General features: G+C 38.0%; 1 protein-coding gene across 1 annotated transcript; it reads left to right on the top strand.

Annotated features, from left to right (window-relative positions):
• Positions 1–1140: 1140 nt before the first annotated feature.
• LOC115213389 lies at positions 1141–10364 on the top strand. Its single transcript, XM_029782337.2, has 3 exons — positions 1141–1649; positions 8525–8704; positions 10243–10364. The coding sequence occupies exons 1-3, from the start codon at positions 1527–1529 to the stop codon at positions 10291–10293; spliced, it is 354 nt and encodes a 117-aa protein (XP_029638197.1). The 5' UTR covers positions 1141–1526; the 3' UTR covers positions 10294–10364.
• The last annotated feature ends 5378 nt before the right edge of the window (positions 10365–15742 follow it).

Below are 15742 nucleotides of genomic sequence, written 5' to 3'. Positions count from 1 at the left end.
GATCACCGTGACCGACCAGGCTATCAGATGTTGCTACACATCGCTTGTCTCAATGCGCTTCGCATTGTTTTAACCTTGAAATGACGCCATCCCGCTAGCTAAGCGAGCAAGCCAACAGAAGAAAGAGTACAGCAGGGATCGCCACCACCCCCCTGCCGGAGCCTCGTGGAGCTTTTAGGTGTTTTCGCTCAATAAACACTCACAACGCTCGGTTTAGGATTCAAAACCGCGATCCTACGACCGCGCGAGTTCGCTGCCCTAACCACTGGGCCTTATATATATATATATATACAAAGAACCTCATTCAAACAAATACATCCGAAAATACATGATGACACAACGTTTTCAAGACGATCCAAAATTAGTTGAATTTGAAATAGTTAAATTCTAAAATTAGTTAAATTGTAACACTTCTATAATTAACTCTATAATTATTGCAAATTAGCGCACCCACACAAAACGTTTCGAGGCCCACTCTGGCACCGAATACATGAAACAGGTTTGATTACAGGATTTTGCGTCATTCTTCCTGACAATTTAACTATCTGAGCTTCTAGATGACAGACAACGTTTTTGTTTCTATGTATACGTAAGGGCGTTCTTTTCAGAAATACCAATTTTCATATGTAAAGTGGACTTTCTGGGTGTACAGAATCAATGCACACACAAACAGTGTGTGTATATATATATATATGTATATATATATACATGCATACATACTTATGTGTGTGTGTGTGTATTGGTGTTGTTTAGGCATAAACGCAGGCACGCGGACGCTTAAGCATACGTATGTGTATGTACGTTTGTATGAATGTAAATATGTACATGTGCATGTGTGTATAATAGACATGAATGTTTGTATGTATGCACGTATGTATACACTCTTTTTATCGACCACAAGTAAAACTCGATTTTGACAAAAGTGTGACAAAGTTTAAGAGAACAATAAAAGCAAAGAAAGAGCTACGACGGAAGAAGAAAAAAAGAAAGATAAAGAAGAAGAAGAAGAAGAAGAAGAAGAAGAAGAAGAAGAAGAAGAAGAACAACAACAACAACAACAACAGCAACAACAAGAACAGCAACATCATGACGAAGAAGTCCGATAACACAAGTTGTCTAGCAAGGTTGTGTAGCAGTTGGGTGGAGGTCATTTTGCTTGTAGAACAGTGACCAAATTCTGAGTCAATTAAACATGAACTCTAGTAATTCCCCAAGCCCTAAACCTGATTGGTATCATACCACTGCAAGTTACTATATAAGAGACATTTTTTCAAGCAACTCAGTCAGAAATAGAGAGATTACCAGTCTGTTGTGATAGAGTTATTGCAAGCAATTTATTTTGATTATCCGATTTTACAGTGTATAAAAAATTATGGAGTTTCGTGTTGCAGCCGCCGTTCTCCTGATCGCAGTGTCAGTCGTTTTTTGTGAAGATATCTCGAATTTGTGTAAAATAACACAAATAAGAGTCGGTTCACATTTCGTTCGTTCACCGAGTAACTGCAGTGAGTTCTATTCATGTAACTATGTATATACAACAGCACAGGCATGCGGAAAAGGCACGGTGTTTTCGCAGTCACAGCAGGTTTGTGTGCGCAGGAACAGCCAGTATGATGACTGCAACCGTCAGGTTTTTGGAGGAAAATTCAGTAAGTTTCTTTTTTTTTCTTTGTTTTTGTCTTCTTAATAATAACAACAACAATATGAGCAGCAACAGCCACAAAAACAACAACAATAATGATGATGATGATGGACCTTCCCGTCGAAAATGACGTATAGATGTTCAGTTTCTTTGCCGAACAATTTGCACAAATGATTCGGTTATAGTGATCAAGAGTTTACTCCCTTCGTCAAATCGACGTTGTCTCCACATATGCACGCCTTACCACACATCAAGTGTTGAAGCGTTTGCAGATCAACGTGAGATGAAGTGCTTTCCGAAAAAACACAACACACCACCTAGTCCAGGAACTGAAACAGCGATCTCGTGATCCTGCGTAAAACACCCTAACCATTAGGCCATAATAATAATAATAATAATAATAATAATAATAATAATAATAATAATAATAATAACAACAACAACAACAATAATAATGTGTCGATTCTCGGGGACTTCCCTGTACATACCGACAAAACTATAAAAGCTAATAAACCGGATATTATTATAAAAGACCAGACAAAAAAGGTGTGTTTATTAATTGACATGAGTATTCTTTGCGATCACAATATAGCGGCGAAAGATCAGTAAATATAAAGACTTGCTAATAGAAATTGAAAAAATTTGGCATCTCAAGGCGACTACAGTACCAGTGATTGTAGGATCTCTAGGAATGATAAAAAAAAGGTATTGAAACCTATTTGAAAATGATACCAGGCTTACCATTCCTACAGGAAGTGCAACAAATCGTGCTAACTGGAACGGCTCATTTACTGAGAAGAGCATTATCGGTGTGAATAACAACATCCATTCATGAATTTATTTATTTATTAAATTTTTAAATACATATTTTAGCTGTGAATTTGCGTGTGTAATCTGGGAATGCATGCAATGAGCTTCTCTGCCCTAGGTGTACGGAAAATACTCGGCGAGAAATGGAGGAAAATTTGAAGAAAGAAGGAAAAAAAAAAAAAATAAATAATAATAATAATAATGCAATACCAGACAGTGGCTCACATGGCTTCTGATCTCAATTGACTGAAAGTGTTATCATGTACATTGTTTTGACTTGGGATAGAAGATGGGCTACAGCAAATATTCTGCTCAATACCACAGATTTGCCTGTCAGTTGTTTGACCTTAACCAGTTGATCATGTCCCTTAGTGGTTGACGATATGTGCACCTCTGATCACGAGCAGAAGTAGTGGAGTATCATAGCCATGTGTTGAAAGGGATTCTTTGGGGTTTGAATAATTCACCTTTGGAAAAATTATAATTATTATTATTATTGTTATTATTATTATTATTGCTGTTGTCGTTGTTGTTGTTGTTGTTGTTATTGAGTGAGACATCGATGTGTCATCAAAATGACACTGGGGTAAAATACACGAAGCCCAGTATCCCCATCATGAATACCCGTCTGATAAGGGTTAACCAGACATGCATCACAACCCTATGTGCGTGACATGGTGATCTCATATCAAGACAAACAGTGTATGACCTTGTAGATTGGGGGGGTGGCCCAGTTAGAACATTCCTCAGGTTGAGTAACCCATCCTGTTCAAAAGGTCCCTGAATAAGGGTTGTTTAAGGATGTTGAATGAAACACCCATGTTTCCAGAGGCGAATAATTCAAACCCGAAAGAATTACACTCAACACATAGCTATGATGCTCCCTCACTACTTCTGCTCGCGATCAGAGATGCACATATGATCAGGCACCAAAGAACATGTTAAGTTTAAACAACTGACAAGCAAATCTGTGGTATTGATAACACAATGCACATGATAACACTTCCAACCAGTTAAGATCAGAAGCCATTAGAGCCACTGCCTGGTACTGCATCAGGGCATATTATTATTATTATTATTGTTATTGTTATTATTATTATTATTATTATTATTATTATTATTCTATGTTTGACTTTTGCTTTATATTTGTACAAGTTGGCTCCAAGTCTCACCCAGAGACCTCAAGAGACAACAGGGTTGGAAGTTCATGTTGTTGTTATGCCTAGTGTGCCATATATTAGGGGGGTGGGGATGTTGTACTAATGAATGTCTAAAAAAAAGTTTTTTTTTTTTTTTTTTTTTTTAAACCGAAAATTATGGTTGTTTTAAACCTTGAGGTTACATAGAGAGTATTTTGCGTAGGATATGAGCAGTTCCCATGAGCACTATCTTTTGAACTTCTGCCATTTTTGGGTTTCCTGGTATCTGAGTTAGGTAGCTATCAGCCCCTTTTGCTATCATTCCCAGGGCACCTATGACAACAGGTATTGTTTTAGTCTTCAGCTTCCACATTTTGCTGATTTCTATTTCAAGATCTTTATATTTGCTCAGTTTTTGGTAGGTCCTGACAGATACGTTTATATCGATTGGGACAGTCATATCAATGAGGAGGCATGTTCTTTGTTTGAAGTCTTTCAATATGATGTCTGGCCTATTTGCATCTATTTTCCTGTCAGTTTGAATGGTGAAGTTCCAGAGGAGTGAGATGTGGTCATTTTCAAGCACTGGGGGTGGTTTGTGTTCCCACCAGTTTTTTTCATGGGGCAAATCCAGGTTTTTACAGATTACCCAGTGAATATATTGTGCAGCTCTATCGTGCCTGTTGAGATACTCTGTAGGCGCTAGAAGACTGCACTTGGAGACCACATGGTCAATGGTTTCATTTTGTTGCTTGCATACACGACACGTTGGACTGCTTCTGATCTTTAATATGTTGGCCTGGTAGTTTCTTGTTGGTAGGCATTGATCTTGAGCTGCTATGATAAACCCCTCTATTTCAGATTTTAAGCCAGAGGCCATTAGCCATTGATGGGTCAGGGCTTTGTCGATATCTGCATTATTCGCTCTCTTTGGGTATTTGCCATAGAGAGGTTTTTCTTGCCATTTATTATTCAGAATATCTAAGGCCGCAGTTTTGGCACGGGTTTTCATGCGCCTAGCTTTTTCTGTGCTTGTTTCTTGTATGTCTATCTCTAATTCCGAAATTGGTTGTATTCGGAATTCACTTAGATATTCCTTTGCCTGTTTTGTGACTGAGTATGATGCTTTCTTGTTTTCATGTTTATTATTATTATTATTATTATTATTATTATTATTATTTACCTCCACCTTAGCGAAGGCGGAGGTATATCTTCAGTTGTGCTTTCTTGTTTGTTTGCTTGTCCGTGGACAAGATATCTCAAGAACTGTTGGGTGGATCTGAATGAAACTTTCAGGGATGTTTGGCCTCGTGACTGGCACGAGCTGATTAAATTGTGGGATCTATCCGCTACAATACAAGGATTCTGGACTATTTGTTATATTCAATTTGCTTTACATGAAATGTTACGGTCTTACGTTCACTTTCAAGTCTTTCTCTGATTATCTCCCTTGAAAGCACACTCATAGTTTCCACGTAAGTTATGGCGGCGTTGCTGTTTCCAAAGTTTTATTTTCGTTTCTCTATTATTAATTTTACTCGCGTCTCTATCTTAGTAGAAACTGATGGATAAAGAAATCAAACTACATAAACAAACAGCAGTAAAACCAATCAGAGATTAAATAACACTAACATATTCAGTTACAATAATAGATTTAATTTATCCTCGACAATTTTCAGTTTTACCAATTTTGAATATATCGCTCCTGTTTCAAACCTCTTACCTACTTGACGATTGCATTGCTAGTTATGCCTTGAAGGAAGCTTTACTTCTTGGACTCCCGTTTTTGTGCGCAACGAGGTTGTTAAACTTCCGGTAACAGCACCATATGCAGATCTTTTCCGTTTTCGTTCATGCACGGATTCATTTTTCACTCTAGACCTTAATGGTCGTAGAGACGCTATATCAATGTATAGACTAGAAAAGGGCCTTCATAGAGAAACCTATCCTTGTTCCCACTGCAGACCACACACACACACACACAGAATTACAAACACAGCCCACACACCCACCTTCACATTCCATGACTACCACTGGGATCGATCAAGTAGCGGAAAAGGCTTCTGTATTATTATTTTTCCAGTTTTTTACTTAATTTTTGAGAGCGGTCGAGTTCATTTTTAGTATTTTCGTTTGTGAGAGCAGTCGAGTTTAAGATATTCTCATTTTAAAAATCATCTCCGGCTAATCGTTGAGAGGACATTGGTGTTACCTTGGAGGTTTGCGCTCTCTGAATGCTCTTGTTGTTATTAATATAATTATACTACTACTACTACTACTACTACTACTACTACTACTATCATCACCATCACTATCGTCATCATGGAGACGGCCTACCAGTAGATTCGTAGCACGCCGGACAAAATCAGCATCCCTTTCAATCCAGAGCCACAATCATCAACTGTTAATGGACAAGATGGTAATATAGAATTGTAAGATTATACAGATTTGGTCTGGATAGATTACCAAATGACCTACGATATTGTTGCACACAAACAGACCAGAAAATCACGATTATCTAAGGAGTGTCAGATAACACCAAAGCATTAATCTATGGCAGTATGAAACGACAGAATTACTAGTAACTGGGACGCAGTGTCTGGGAAATGTTAACATAGGGGCAGGAGTGGCTGTGTGGTAAGTTGCTTGCTTACCAACCACATGATTCCGGGTTCAGTCCCACTGCGTGGCACCTTGGGCAGGTGTCTTCTACTATAGCCTCGGGCCGACCAAAGCCTTGTGAGTGGATTTGGTAGACGGAAACTGAAAAAAGCCCGTCGTATATATGTATATATATATTTGTGTGTGTGTGCGTGTGTGTATGTGTGTGTGTGTGCGTGTGTGTGTATGTTTGTGTGTCTCTGTTTGTCCCTCCAAACATCACTTGATGGTGTTGTGTTTACGTCCCCATAATTTAGTGGTCCGGCAAAAGTGACCGATAGAATAAGTACTAGGCTTGCAAGGAATAAGTCCTGGGGTCGATTTGCTCGACTAAAGGCGGTGCTCCAGCGTGGCCACAGTCAAATGACTGAAACAAGTAAAAGAGTAAAGAGTATAAAACGTGGAATATTTGAGGGAAACAGTGTGCCGCTGATTTTATCCACAATAGCTCTCATTTACTTGTATATTACCAAAGGTAAAGAATCAGCGATCAGTTGTGAAGCATAGAAAAGCTGGCCCGTCTACTCTATATGAATGTTTTGGAGTGGTTCATCAAAATTGAGGAATTTCTGGACTGTCTAGTAATTAGTATTTGAATATTTTTTAAAGATATCCGAATGGAGTTTGAACTACAAAATAACGCAGTATTAATTTTGAGGTGAGGAAAAGTGGTCCGATGTGAAGGTATACAAATACGAGGGTGGTGACTTGGCAGAAACGTTAGCACGCCGAGCGAAATGCTTAGCGGTATTTCGTCTGCCGCTACGTTCTGAGTTCAAATTCAGCCGAGGTCGACTTTGCCTTTCATCCTTTCGGGGTCGATTAAACAAGTACCAGTTACGCACTGGCGTCGATATAATCGACATAATCCGTTTGTCTGTCCTTGTTTGTCCTCTCTATGTTTAGCTCCTTGTGGGCAATAAAGAAATAAGAAACGTTAGCAGGCCGGGCGAAATGCTTAGTAGTATTTCGTCTACCGCTACGTTCTGAGTTCAAATTCAGCCGAGGTCGACTTTGCCTTTCATCCTTTCGGGGTCGATTAAAAAAGTACCAGTTACGCACTTGGGCCGATATAATTGACTTAATCCGTTTGTCTTTCCTTGTTTGTCCTCTCTGAGTTTAGCCCCTTCTGGGTAGTAAAGAAATAGGTATTTTGTCTGCCGCTACGTTCTGAGTTCAAATTCAGCCGAGGTCGACGTTGCCTTTCATTCTTTCGGGGTCGATTAAACAAGTACCAGTTACGCACTGGGGTAGATATAATCGACATAATCCGTTTGTCTGTCCTTGTTTGTCCTCTCTGTGTTTAGCCCCTTGTGGGTAGTAAAGAAATAGGTATTTCGTCTGCCGCTACGTTCTGAGTTCAAATTCAGCCGAGGTCGACTTTGCCTTTCATCCTTTTGGGGGTCGATTAAACAAGTACCAGTTACGCACTGGGTCGATATAATCGACATAATCCGTTTGTCTGTCCTTGTTTGTCCTCTCTGTGTTTAGCCCCTTGTGGGTAGTAAAGAAATAGGTATTTCGTCTGCCGCTACGTTCTGAGTTCAAATTCAGCCGAGGTCGACTTTGCCTTTCATCCTTTTGGGGGTCGATTAAACAAGTACCAGTTACGCACTGGGTCGATATAATCGACATAATCCGTTTGTCTGTCCTTGTTTGTTCTCTCTGTGTTTAGCCCCTTGTGGGTAGTAAAGAAATAGGTATACAAATACGAGGAGATGGAGCAATGAAGGAAGGTGAAGAGAACTCAGGTTATAAACATCTGTATGTGCAAGAGGCTGACAGAATCAATACAGTGGATAATGAAAGATGAGATTTTAACGAGAGTACAAATAGATGATAAAAAGAAAATTTAAGTCTTGGTTGAATGATGGAAACAAAATCGGTAAAACATTCATGAGTAGTAATCCACCAATACTCTGCTGGTTGTATTCTTCTTTATGCACACTGGCCTAACGTATAACCATCAGCTCCATTAATCGAATCCATCATCTACTGATCCTCAGACCAACCCGTTAAACCGTAGGCCGTGCACTTTACTAAAATCTACACTCTCACGCCCACACTCACACACACACACATTCATACGCACACACAATACACACATACACAGTCAAACACATATATAATTTAGTGTATGGGAAAATATGTTCTTGGAAACTGTATTATATTACATAGTGAAAATATATTATAACGATATATACGTAAAAGGAAAGAAAAAGTATGTTTTCAGAGTTTTTATTAATATTTTATCAATATACTTTCTCCTCAGATGATCCTCTCTGTACTCAACACCCATTTGGGGTTAACGTTGACCCTCAAAGCTGCCATAGGTATATTCCCTGTTTCAACCGAACTTCATACCCATCCATGGCTTGCCAATCCGGGCTTTACTTTGACGCTGATGAACAAAAGTGTAACGAAAAAATCCAATCAAGATGCAAAAATGAATGTAAGTTTTTGCTTTTCCTTTCATTTTACCATATATTTTTCTAGCAGTATTATTTCTGTAATTTCGTAGTATAGAAATTTCATGATTTCTGGAATTTCTGCAACGTTTCTGATTATTAAAACAGAAATTTGACAACTCTGTGATTCCATTCATTTTAATTCCAAACCTTTGTATCTACGAGGGAGAGCAAAATAGAATTTTCAGACAATTATTTTTTACTCAAAATTATTATCGGAATCAACAATGAATGTCCTACAAACATTGCCGTCTGATATAGAAACTACTGATTCTTTCAAAGTTAATTTTTACATTCCAACGCTGTTCTCAATATTTCTTAAGGCTCCATTAAATTGTTTTAATATACAAGGTTGGCCAAAAGTCACCTGACAGTAAATCAAAACCATTCAATTCCAAGATTTATGTTTAACAACTGAATGGTTTTTATAAAAGCATCTAAATATGAAACGTCATAGGAACAGATTAAACTGAAGCCTTTCATGAGCGACACATTTTTCAGTTCGAGTCAATACAGAATTACAGAGGCGCAGAGGTGGCTGTGTGTTAAGTAGCTTACATACGAACCACATGGTTCCGGGTTCAGTCCCACTGCGTGGCACTTTGGGCAAGTTTCTTCTACTTTGGCCTCGGGCCGACCGAGGCCTTGTGAGTGGATTTGGGAGGCGGAAACTGAAAAAGCCCGTCATATATATTATATATATATATATATATATATATATATATGTGTGTGTGTGTGTGTGTGTGTGTGTGTGTGTGTGTGTGTGTGTATATGTATATATGTGTATATATATATATATATATGTATGTATGTGTGTGTATATGTTTGTGTGTGTGTGTCCCCTGCATCGCTTGACAACCGATGGTGGTGTGCTTACGTCCCCGTAACGTAGCAGTTCGGCAAAAGAGACCGATAGAATAAGTACTAGGTTTAAAAAGAATAAGTGCTGGGGTCGATTTTGCTCGACTAAAGGCGGTACTCCAGCATGGCCGCTGTCAAATTGACTGAAACAAGTAAAAGAGAGTAAAAGAATAATATTTATTTTGATTTACTGTCGGTTAACTTTTGGCCAACCCTGTATATTTTGTACTCAAGGATGTAGTTACTGCCCATGAATTTACATTATTTTATGAGTTTTGTATTATACCTAGGTTTCATGATAATAATATAAGTTGGTTACTTTAAGACAGCAAGCTGGCAGAATCGTTACCGCGTCGGGCAAACTGCTTAGCGGCATGTCGCCTGTTTTCACCTCCTAAGATCAAGTTTCACGGAGGTATAATTTGCGCTTCATCGTTTCAGAGCCGATAAAATAAGAACCATTTAAACACTGGGGTCGTTATAATCGATTTATCCCCTTTCCCAAAACTGCTGGCTTTATGCCAAAATTTGACACTATTTTTTTTTTCCTTTTTTTGGTTCTTAGATTTTACATATACAATTAGATTTTTTAAGACTGAATGTTAAATGTGACAACGTTTAAATCTTATGAATAACAAATTTTAATCTATTTACATTTCAGAAATGGTTTAAAGATTCAGAAATGATCACCCCTGGCGATTTTTTGTTTTAAACTAAAAGTTTTCAAAGAACCGGTGATTAAAATTCCGTATTTTCAAAGCAATAAAAGTATTTTATAGCAACGTTCTGCGTTTTGTCTTCTGTGTTCACAGTTTTTCTCTTGTTTCTTGTGGAATATTGCTCCGGAGAAAAGTTGACTGCTTCAGATTATCTCCCCTTCTCATTGAGGGTCAACAGCAATTGCCTCTAAGCGCTTCATGCTTTTACCTTGTATGACATTAAAATTTCGCTTTTTTTCCTCTAAATAAGTGTTGTGTGTGTATGTGTGGGTCTGCGGGTGCGGACGAACGTGTAATTGTGTACAGAGTATTCGGGATAAAGTTGACAGTTTCCATAAAAGGAAACGAAAACAATATTTTATCCATAATTAAAAGTATTTTTTTAAAAATCAAAAAATATCAAATAGATATTTGTTGGGACTTAATAATTTATTCAAAATAGTCGTACCCAGCTTCCAGTATGTCCTCAAGACGGTTCTGGAACATGGTGTATGCGTTCCTCACCGTGTCCTTGGGAAGGTTTTCGAGCACCTCCTTCCTGTTTGAGGCAGAAGGGTTGGCAGCTTTCTCAACCTCTCCCTACTCACAGTAACCCATGAGATTAAAATCAGAGGAATTAGGAGGCCATAAATTGGGGCTAGTGAAGTCCTTAAAATTCTCCAACAATAATTTCTGACTCTTTCCGGTGATATGGCGAGGAGCAGAATCCTTCTGACACATATAAGGCCTTCCAGTAGTAACCTTCGTCAGTCAGGGATTGACCACAGTTTCCAGTAGTCTCACATAGCCGTCTGGATTGAGTCTAAGGTCCCGTTCAGAGTTGGTGGACAGCATCACGTCATCTTCATAAGTGACACTCAAAGACCATCACAAATTTGGGGGAACTTGGTTATCGTGATATCCATACCACGTCATACAGCCTTTAAAGAGTTCGCAGAGCATTAAGCAACAATCGTGATGTCGGTATTTTGACACCCAGCACAAATCATCATGACACAGGTAACTCTTCTCTTACAATAAAACAATATCCCACAATGCATTTGCAGTACCAGTGCTGATCCCAATATTTCAGATACTTGATTATTCTGTAGAGGAAATCCACTCCATAGATATCAAAGCCCCCAAAATCCTGACAACTGGGAACTTCCACAGAAACAGTGATGTTGAAAGGCTCCACCTGAGGAGAAATAAAAGAAGTAGAGGCCTGAGATCAGTGAAGACAGCCTTTGAATGCCGTATGATATCACTCAAGCAGCACCTGATGAACAGCAGCAGCAAAAATAAATATATAAATGCAATCTTGAAATGAAGTGAGCAACATTGTACGAGTTTCCAATATTCAATAGGTGCCGCGCAGTGAGACTCAACACAGTATCATATGGGTAGGACGCAATCTTCTTTCTACACAGACATGCCTGCACCTAAATCGGAACATTTGAAATAATATAGTATGTTGTTGTGTTCGACTGAGGCTCAACAATTATATGTTGAAGATGAGAGAAAGAAGTATTTTGAAGAGTGTTTCGTTTAAAGATGGAGAAGAAAATATCTTAAATACGAGAGACATAGGAACCAGAAATGTGAATCTGTTGTTATTGTATAGTTGTGCCGATATGCAACAAAGAGAATTGTACTATCTGACTCTTCGGGTTTATAGAAAAGTGAAAATTTTAAAATTCCTGGAACACTTCAAAAGCACCACCGCATTAACGTCCGATAAAACAAGCCACCTGCATCTAACTGCAATTTAGATCCGCTTGTGGCACAAGACTGATAATTAAGTAACTTATGCTACCTGTCCTCGAAACCAATAGTTTCACTGACTGCTCCAAACGACGGATGCAATTATTGCTACCAGAATTCCATTCATTATCTTAGATGTGCCCTTTCGATTTTGAAGACTTCAGGTTTTGCTCTCAGTCAATAAATCCCTGGGCAAACATTTTCAGTCGCAGGACTCTAGTTTGGTTTTTGCCTGTTTTATGTAGGATGGTAAAGAGTTCCAAGCGCCCTTAACTTTCGTTGGCAGAAACGTTAGCGCGCCGGGCGAAATGCTCAGCACTATTTCGTCTGTCATTACGTTCTGAGTTCAAATTCCGCCGAGGTTGACTTTGCCTTTCATCCTTTCGAGGTCGATAAATAAAGTACCAGTTTCGTACTGGAGTCGATGTAGTCGACTTAATCCCTTCGTCTGTCCTTGCTTGTCCCCTCTATGTTTAGCCTCTTGTGGGCAGTAAAGAAATATATTTACACCCCAGCTGGTTGAGTCAAAAACTGTGTCTTTGGAGAGATGTTGACATGGGTGTTTCGAATTCGCATGACAGGTGAGGTGCAGATCTGATATCGTATACAGCAGCTCATATTACTACAGGATGCCACTTTTTTTTTTACCGCTGCACGTTTTAAAGTTGTAACAGTTGGCTGTGTTCGTTTCCTCTCTGCAGTCTGGTTTCCACTTGTTATAAAACGATTTTATTTCACTTGATGGTTCATACACCCACACATTGGTTTCCACTAATTTTTTAAAGCATTTCAATAAATAAAATATGAAACTATTTTCGTATTCATTCGATCACTTTTCTCCTTAACTTATTTCGTATACTTGAATGGTATGCATGAGTGCATGTGAGCGCGCGCCTATGTATATATATATATATATATATATATATTATATATATATATATATATATGTAGGTCCCGGGTTGATTCGGGGTTAACCACAGTAAATAAGGTACTCAATACATAGCAGAGTAAAATTAATTTATTATATAGAAGGAGCTTCTACAGGACTAGAACTGTTTCATTCAAGAGAAATATTAATTCCGTTAACTATTCCGTTAACTAGAAATAAAAATTCCGTTAACTAGCTTCCTGAAGATTTCTCTTGAATGAAACAGTTCTAGTCCTGTAGAAGCTCCTTCTATATAATAAATATATATATATATATATATATATACGACAGACTTCTTTCAGTTTTCGTCTACCAAATCCACTCACAAGGCTTTGGTCGGCCCGAGGCTATAATAGAAGACACTTGCCCAAGGTGCCACGCAGTGGGACTGAATCCAGAACTATGTGGTTGGTAAGCAAGCTACTTACCACACAGCCACTCCTGCGCCTATATATATATATATATATAATAACAAAATAATAAATAAAACATATGCATATATACATACATATATGTACGTACCTACATCTATATGTATATATATATATGCATATATGCGTACAGGACACACAAAAAAACGTCGAACACGATGAGAAACGAAAATATAAAAACAAAACCAAGGAAACGGACATATTTTTAAACAACGAAAAAGCAGAGTAAAAGACATACAACACAAAGAAAATTCCCCTTCTTCAGAAGCCTCTGTTTCGTCTACTCCGTGTTTCGAAGGTAAAGGCGAGACACGACTTAGTGGAAAAAGTCCTTCCCGCAAACTAAATTAAATAAAATTTGAAATTTTTTGCGGAGGGGTAAAAGTGGTAACAAAAAACAGGACAGTAAAGACAATACAAATAAAAACAGTAAAAGACAGGACAAGGAGAATAACAGTAACACAAACATTAAGGGCTGTTAAACCTGAACGAAAGAAAAATTATTTTGAACGCTTTGAAAACAGCTTGAGAGGGACAGAGAAAGCCGATTTCACTTGTTGGAAGTAGTAGTCAGAAAGGCAGTAGACTATATATATATATATATAGGCGCTAAATGTATTGATAGTCTACTGAAACGAATTGATAAGCGCACATATAACATCCAAAGGTACATCATTTTTTTCTCTGATGAAATTATACACATGACGCATAAATGTAAATTTAATGCATAGATTTGTAATTCATTTATTGCGTATTAATTGAAACAGTTGTAAAGAACAAAAATGACCAATTTGTTGTTAATAAACAGTTATTAACTTCCTAATCACCACGTTCTTTTCTTCGTTTAAATGGATATAAACTATGTTTTATATATGTCTATCATTTTAAAGAGATTCATTACCCCCAAACACTAGGTATTGAACCAGTATTTCCTTGGATGAAACCATCCTCTTTTACTCTTTTACTTGTTTCAGTCATTTGACTGTGGCCATGCTGGAGCACCGCCTTTAGTCGAGCAAATCGACCCCAAGGTTTATTCTTTGTAAGCCTAGTACTTATCCACACCAGCATCGGTTGTCAAGCGATGTTGGGGGGACAAACACAGACACACAAATATATACACACACACATACATATATACATATACATATATACGACGGAGTTAGTTTCCGTCTACCAAATCCACTCACAAGGCTTTGGTCGGCCCGAGGCTATAGTAGAAGACACTTGCCCAAGGTGCCATGCAGTGGGACTGAACCTGGAACCATGTGGTTCGTAAGCAAGCTACTTACCACACAGCCACTCCTACTCCGTTCATGAAGTTAATATATCTTCTAATTAAATTTATATGTGTGTGTGCATGTGTGTATGTATATATGTATGTATATCACACAATCACGTGATCAACCTGAATAACAAATATTGTCACAATGCGCTTTGCATCGTTTTAGGTTTCGAATGATACTACTCCGCTAGCTAGTGAACAAATCAACATTTCCCCTAATCGTAAGTCTATATCGTAGCATGGTGATCCATTGACAGCTGAATAGACTGGATCAACGTGAAACGAAGAGTTTTGCTCAAGAACACAACACACCTCTCGGCACGGGAATCAAATCCATGACCTAGCCATTGTGAATACAACGCCCTACACAATAGACCATTCACCTTCACATATATGTATGTATGCATGTATGTATGTATATATGTATGTATGTATGTATGTATTATGTATGTATGTATGTATGTATGTATGTATGTATGTATGTATGTATGTATGTATGTATGTATAGGGAGAGTTTACGAAAAAGACAAAAGACGAAGACAGGTGGTGTACAAAACATACAGATATATTAGTATAATGCTCAGGAATAGAAAAAGTCTTTTACGTTTCGAGCCTACGCTCTTCTACAGAAAGGGACACCGAAAAAAAAGCAAGGAGAGAAAAATGTGTGTAATGGCTAACGATCTATCATGTATGTATATATGTATATATGTATGTATGCATTATGTATGTATATTTGTATGTATGCATGTAAAAATGTATAATTACTTCTGCTTTTGTTATTACAATATACATACAGACATACAGATTGAAACATATCCACATACACATAAAAAAGCACACTCACACAGACACACCGAGACACACACACACGCACACACGCACGCATACAGAAGTATTGTAATGATAAATACAGAAGTTCTAAATGGTATTTTTCAACTGTATGAGAGGTCTATTCCAGAAATTTTGAGACTTTTCCAAAAGAGACATTCATTAATTTCGAAGAAGTACTAAGCTTTAATCGCCTTCAAAACAGGATCCTCCGAATCCAATGC

The sequence above is a fragment of the Octopus sinensis genome, linkage group LG6 (genome assembly GCF_006345805.1).
Source record: "Octopus sinensis linkage group LG6, ASM634580v1, whole genome shotgun sequence".
NCBI classification, from domain to species: Eukaryota; Metazoa; Mollusca; class Cephalopoda; order Octopoda; family Octopodidae; genus Octopus; species Octopus sinensis.
Note: the sequence above shows the minus strand (reverse complement) of the source record. Positions and strands in the feature narration are given on the sequence as shown.

Coding starts and splice junctions, on each gene's coding strand:
- LOC115213389 (XM_029782337.2), top strand. CDS start 1,527: ATGTATATACAACAGCACAGGCATGCGGAAAAGGCACGGTGTTTTCGC. Junction 1,650..8,524: donor GGTTTTTGGAGGAAAATTCA/GTAAGTTTCTTT, acceptor CTTTCTCCTCAG/ATGATCCTCTCTGTACTCAA. Junction 8,705..10,242: donor ATCAAGATGCAAAAATGAAT/GTAAGTTTTTGC, acceptor TTTACATTTCAG/AAATGGTTTAAAGATTCAGA.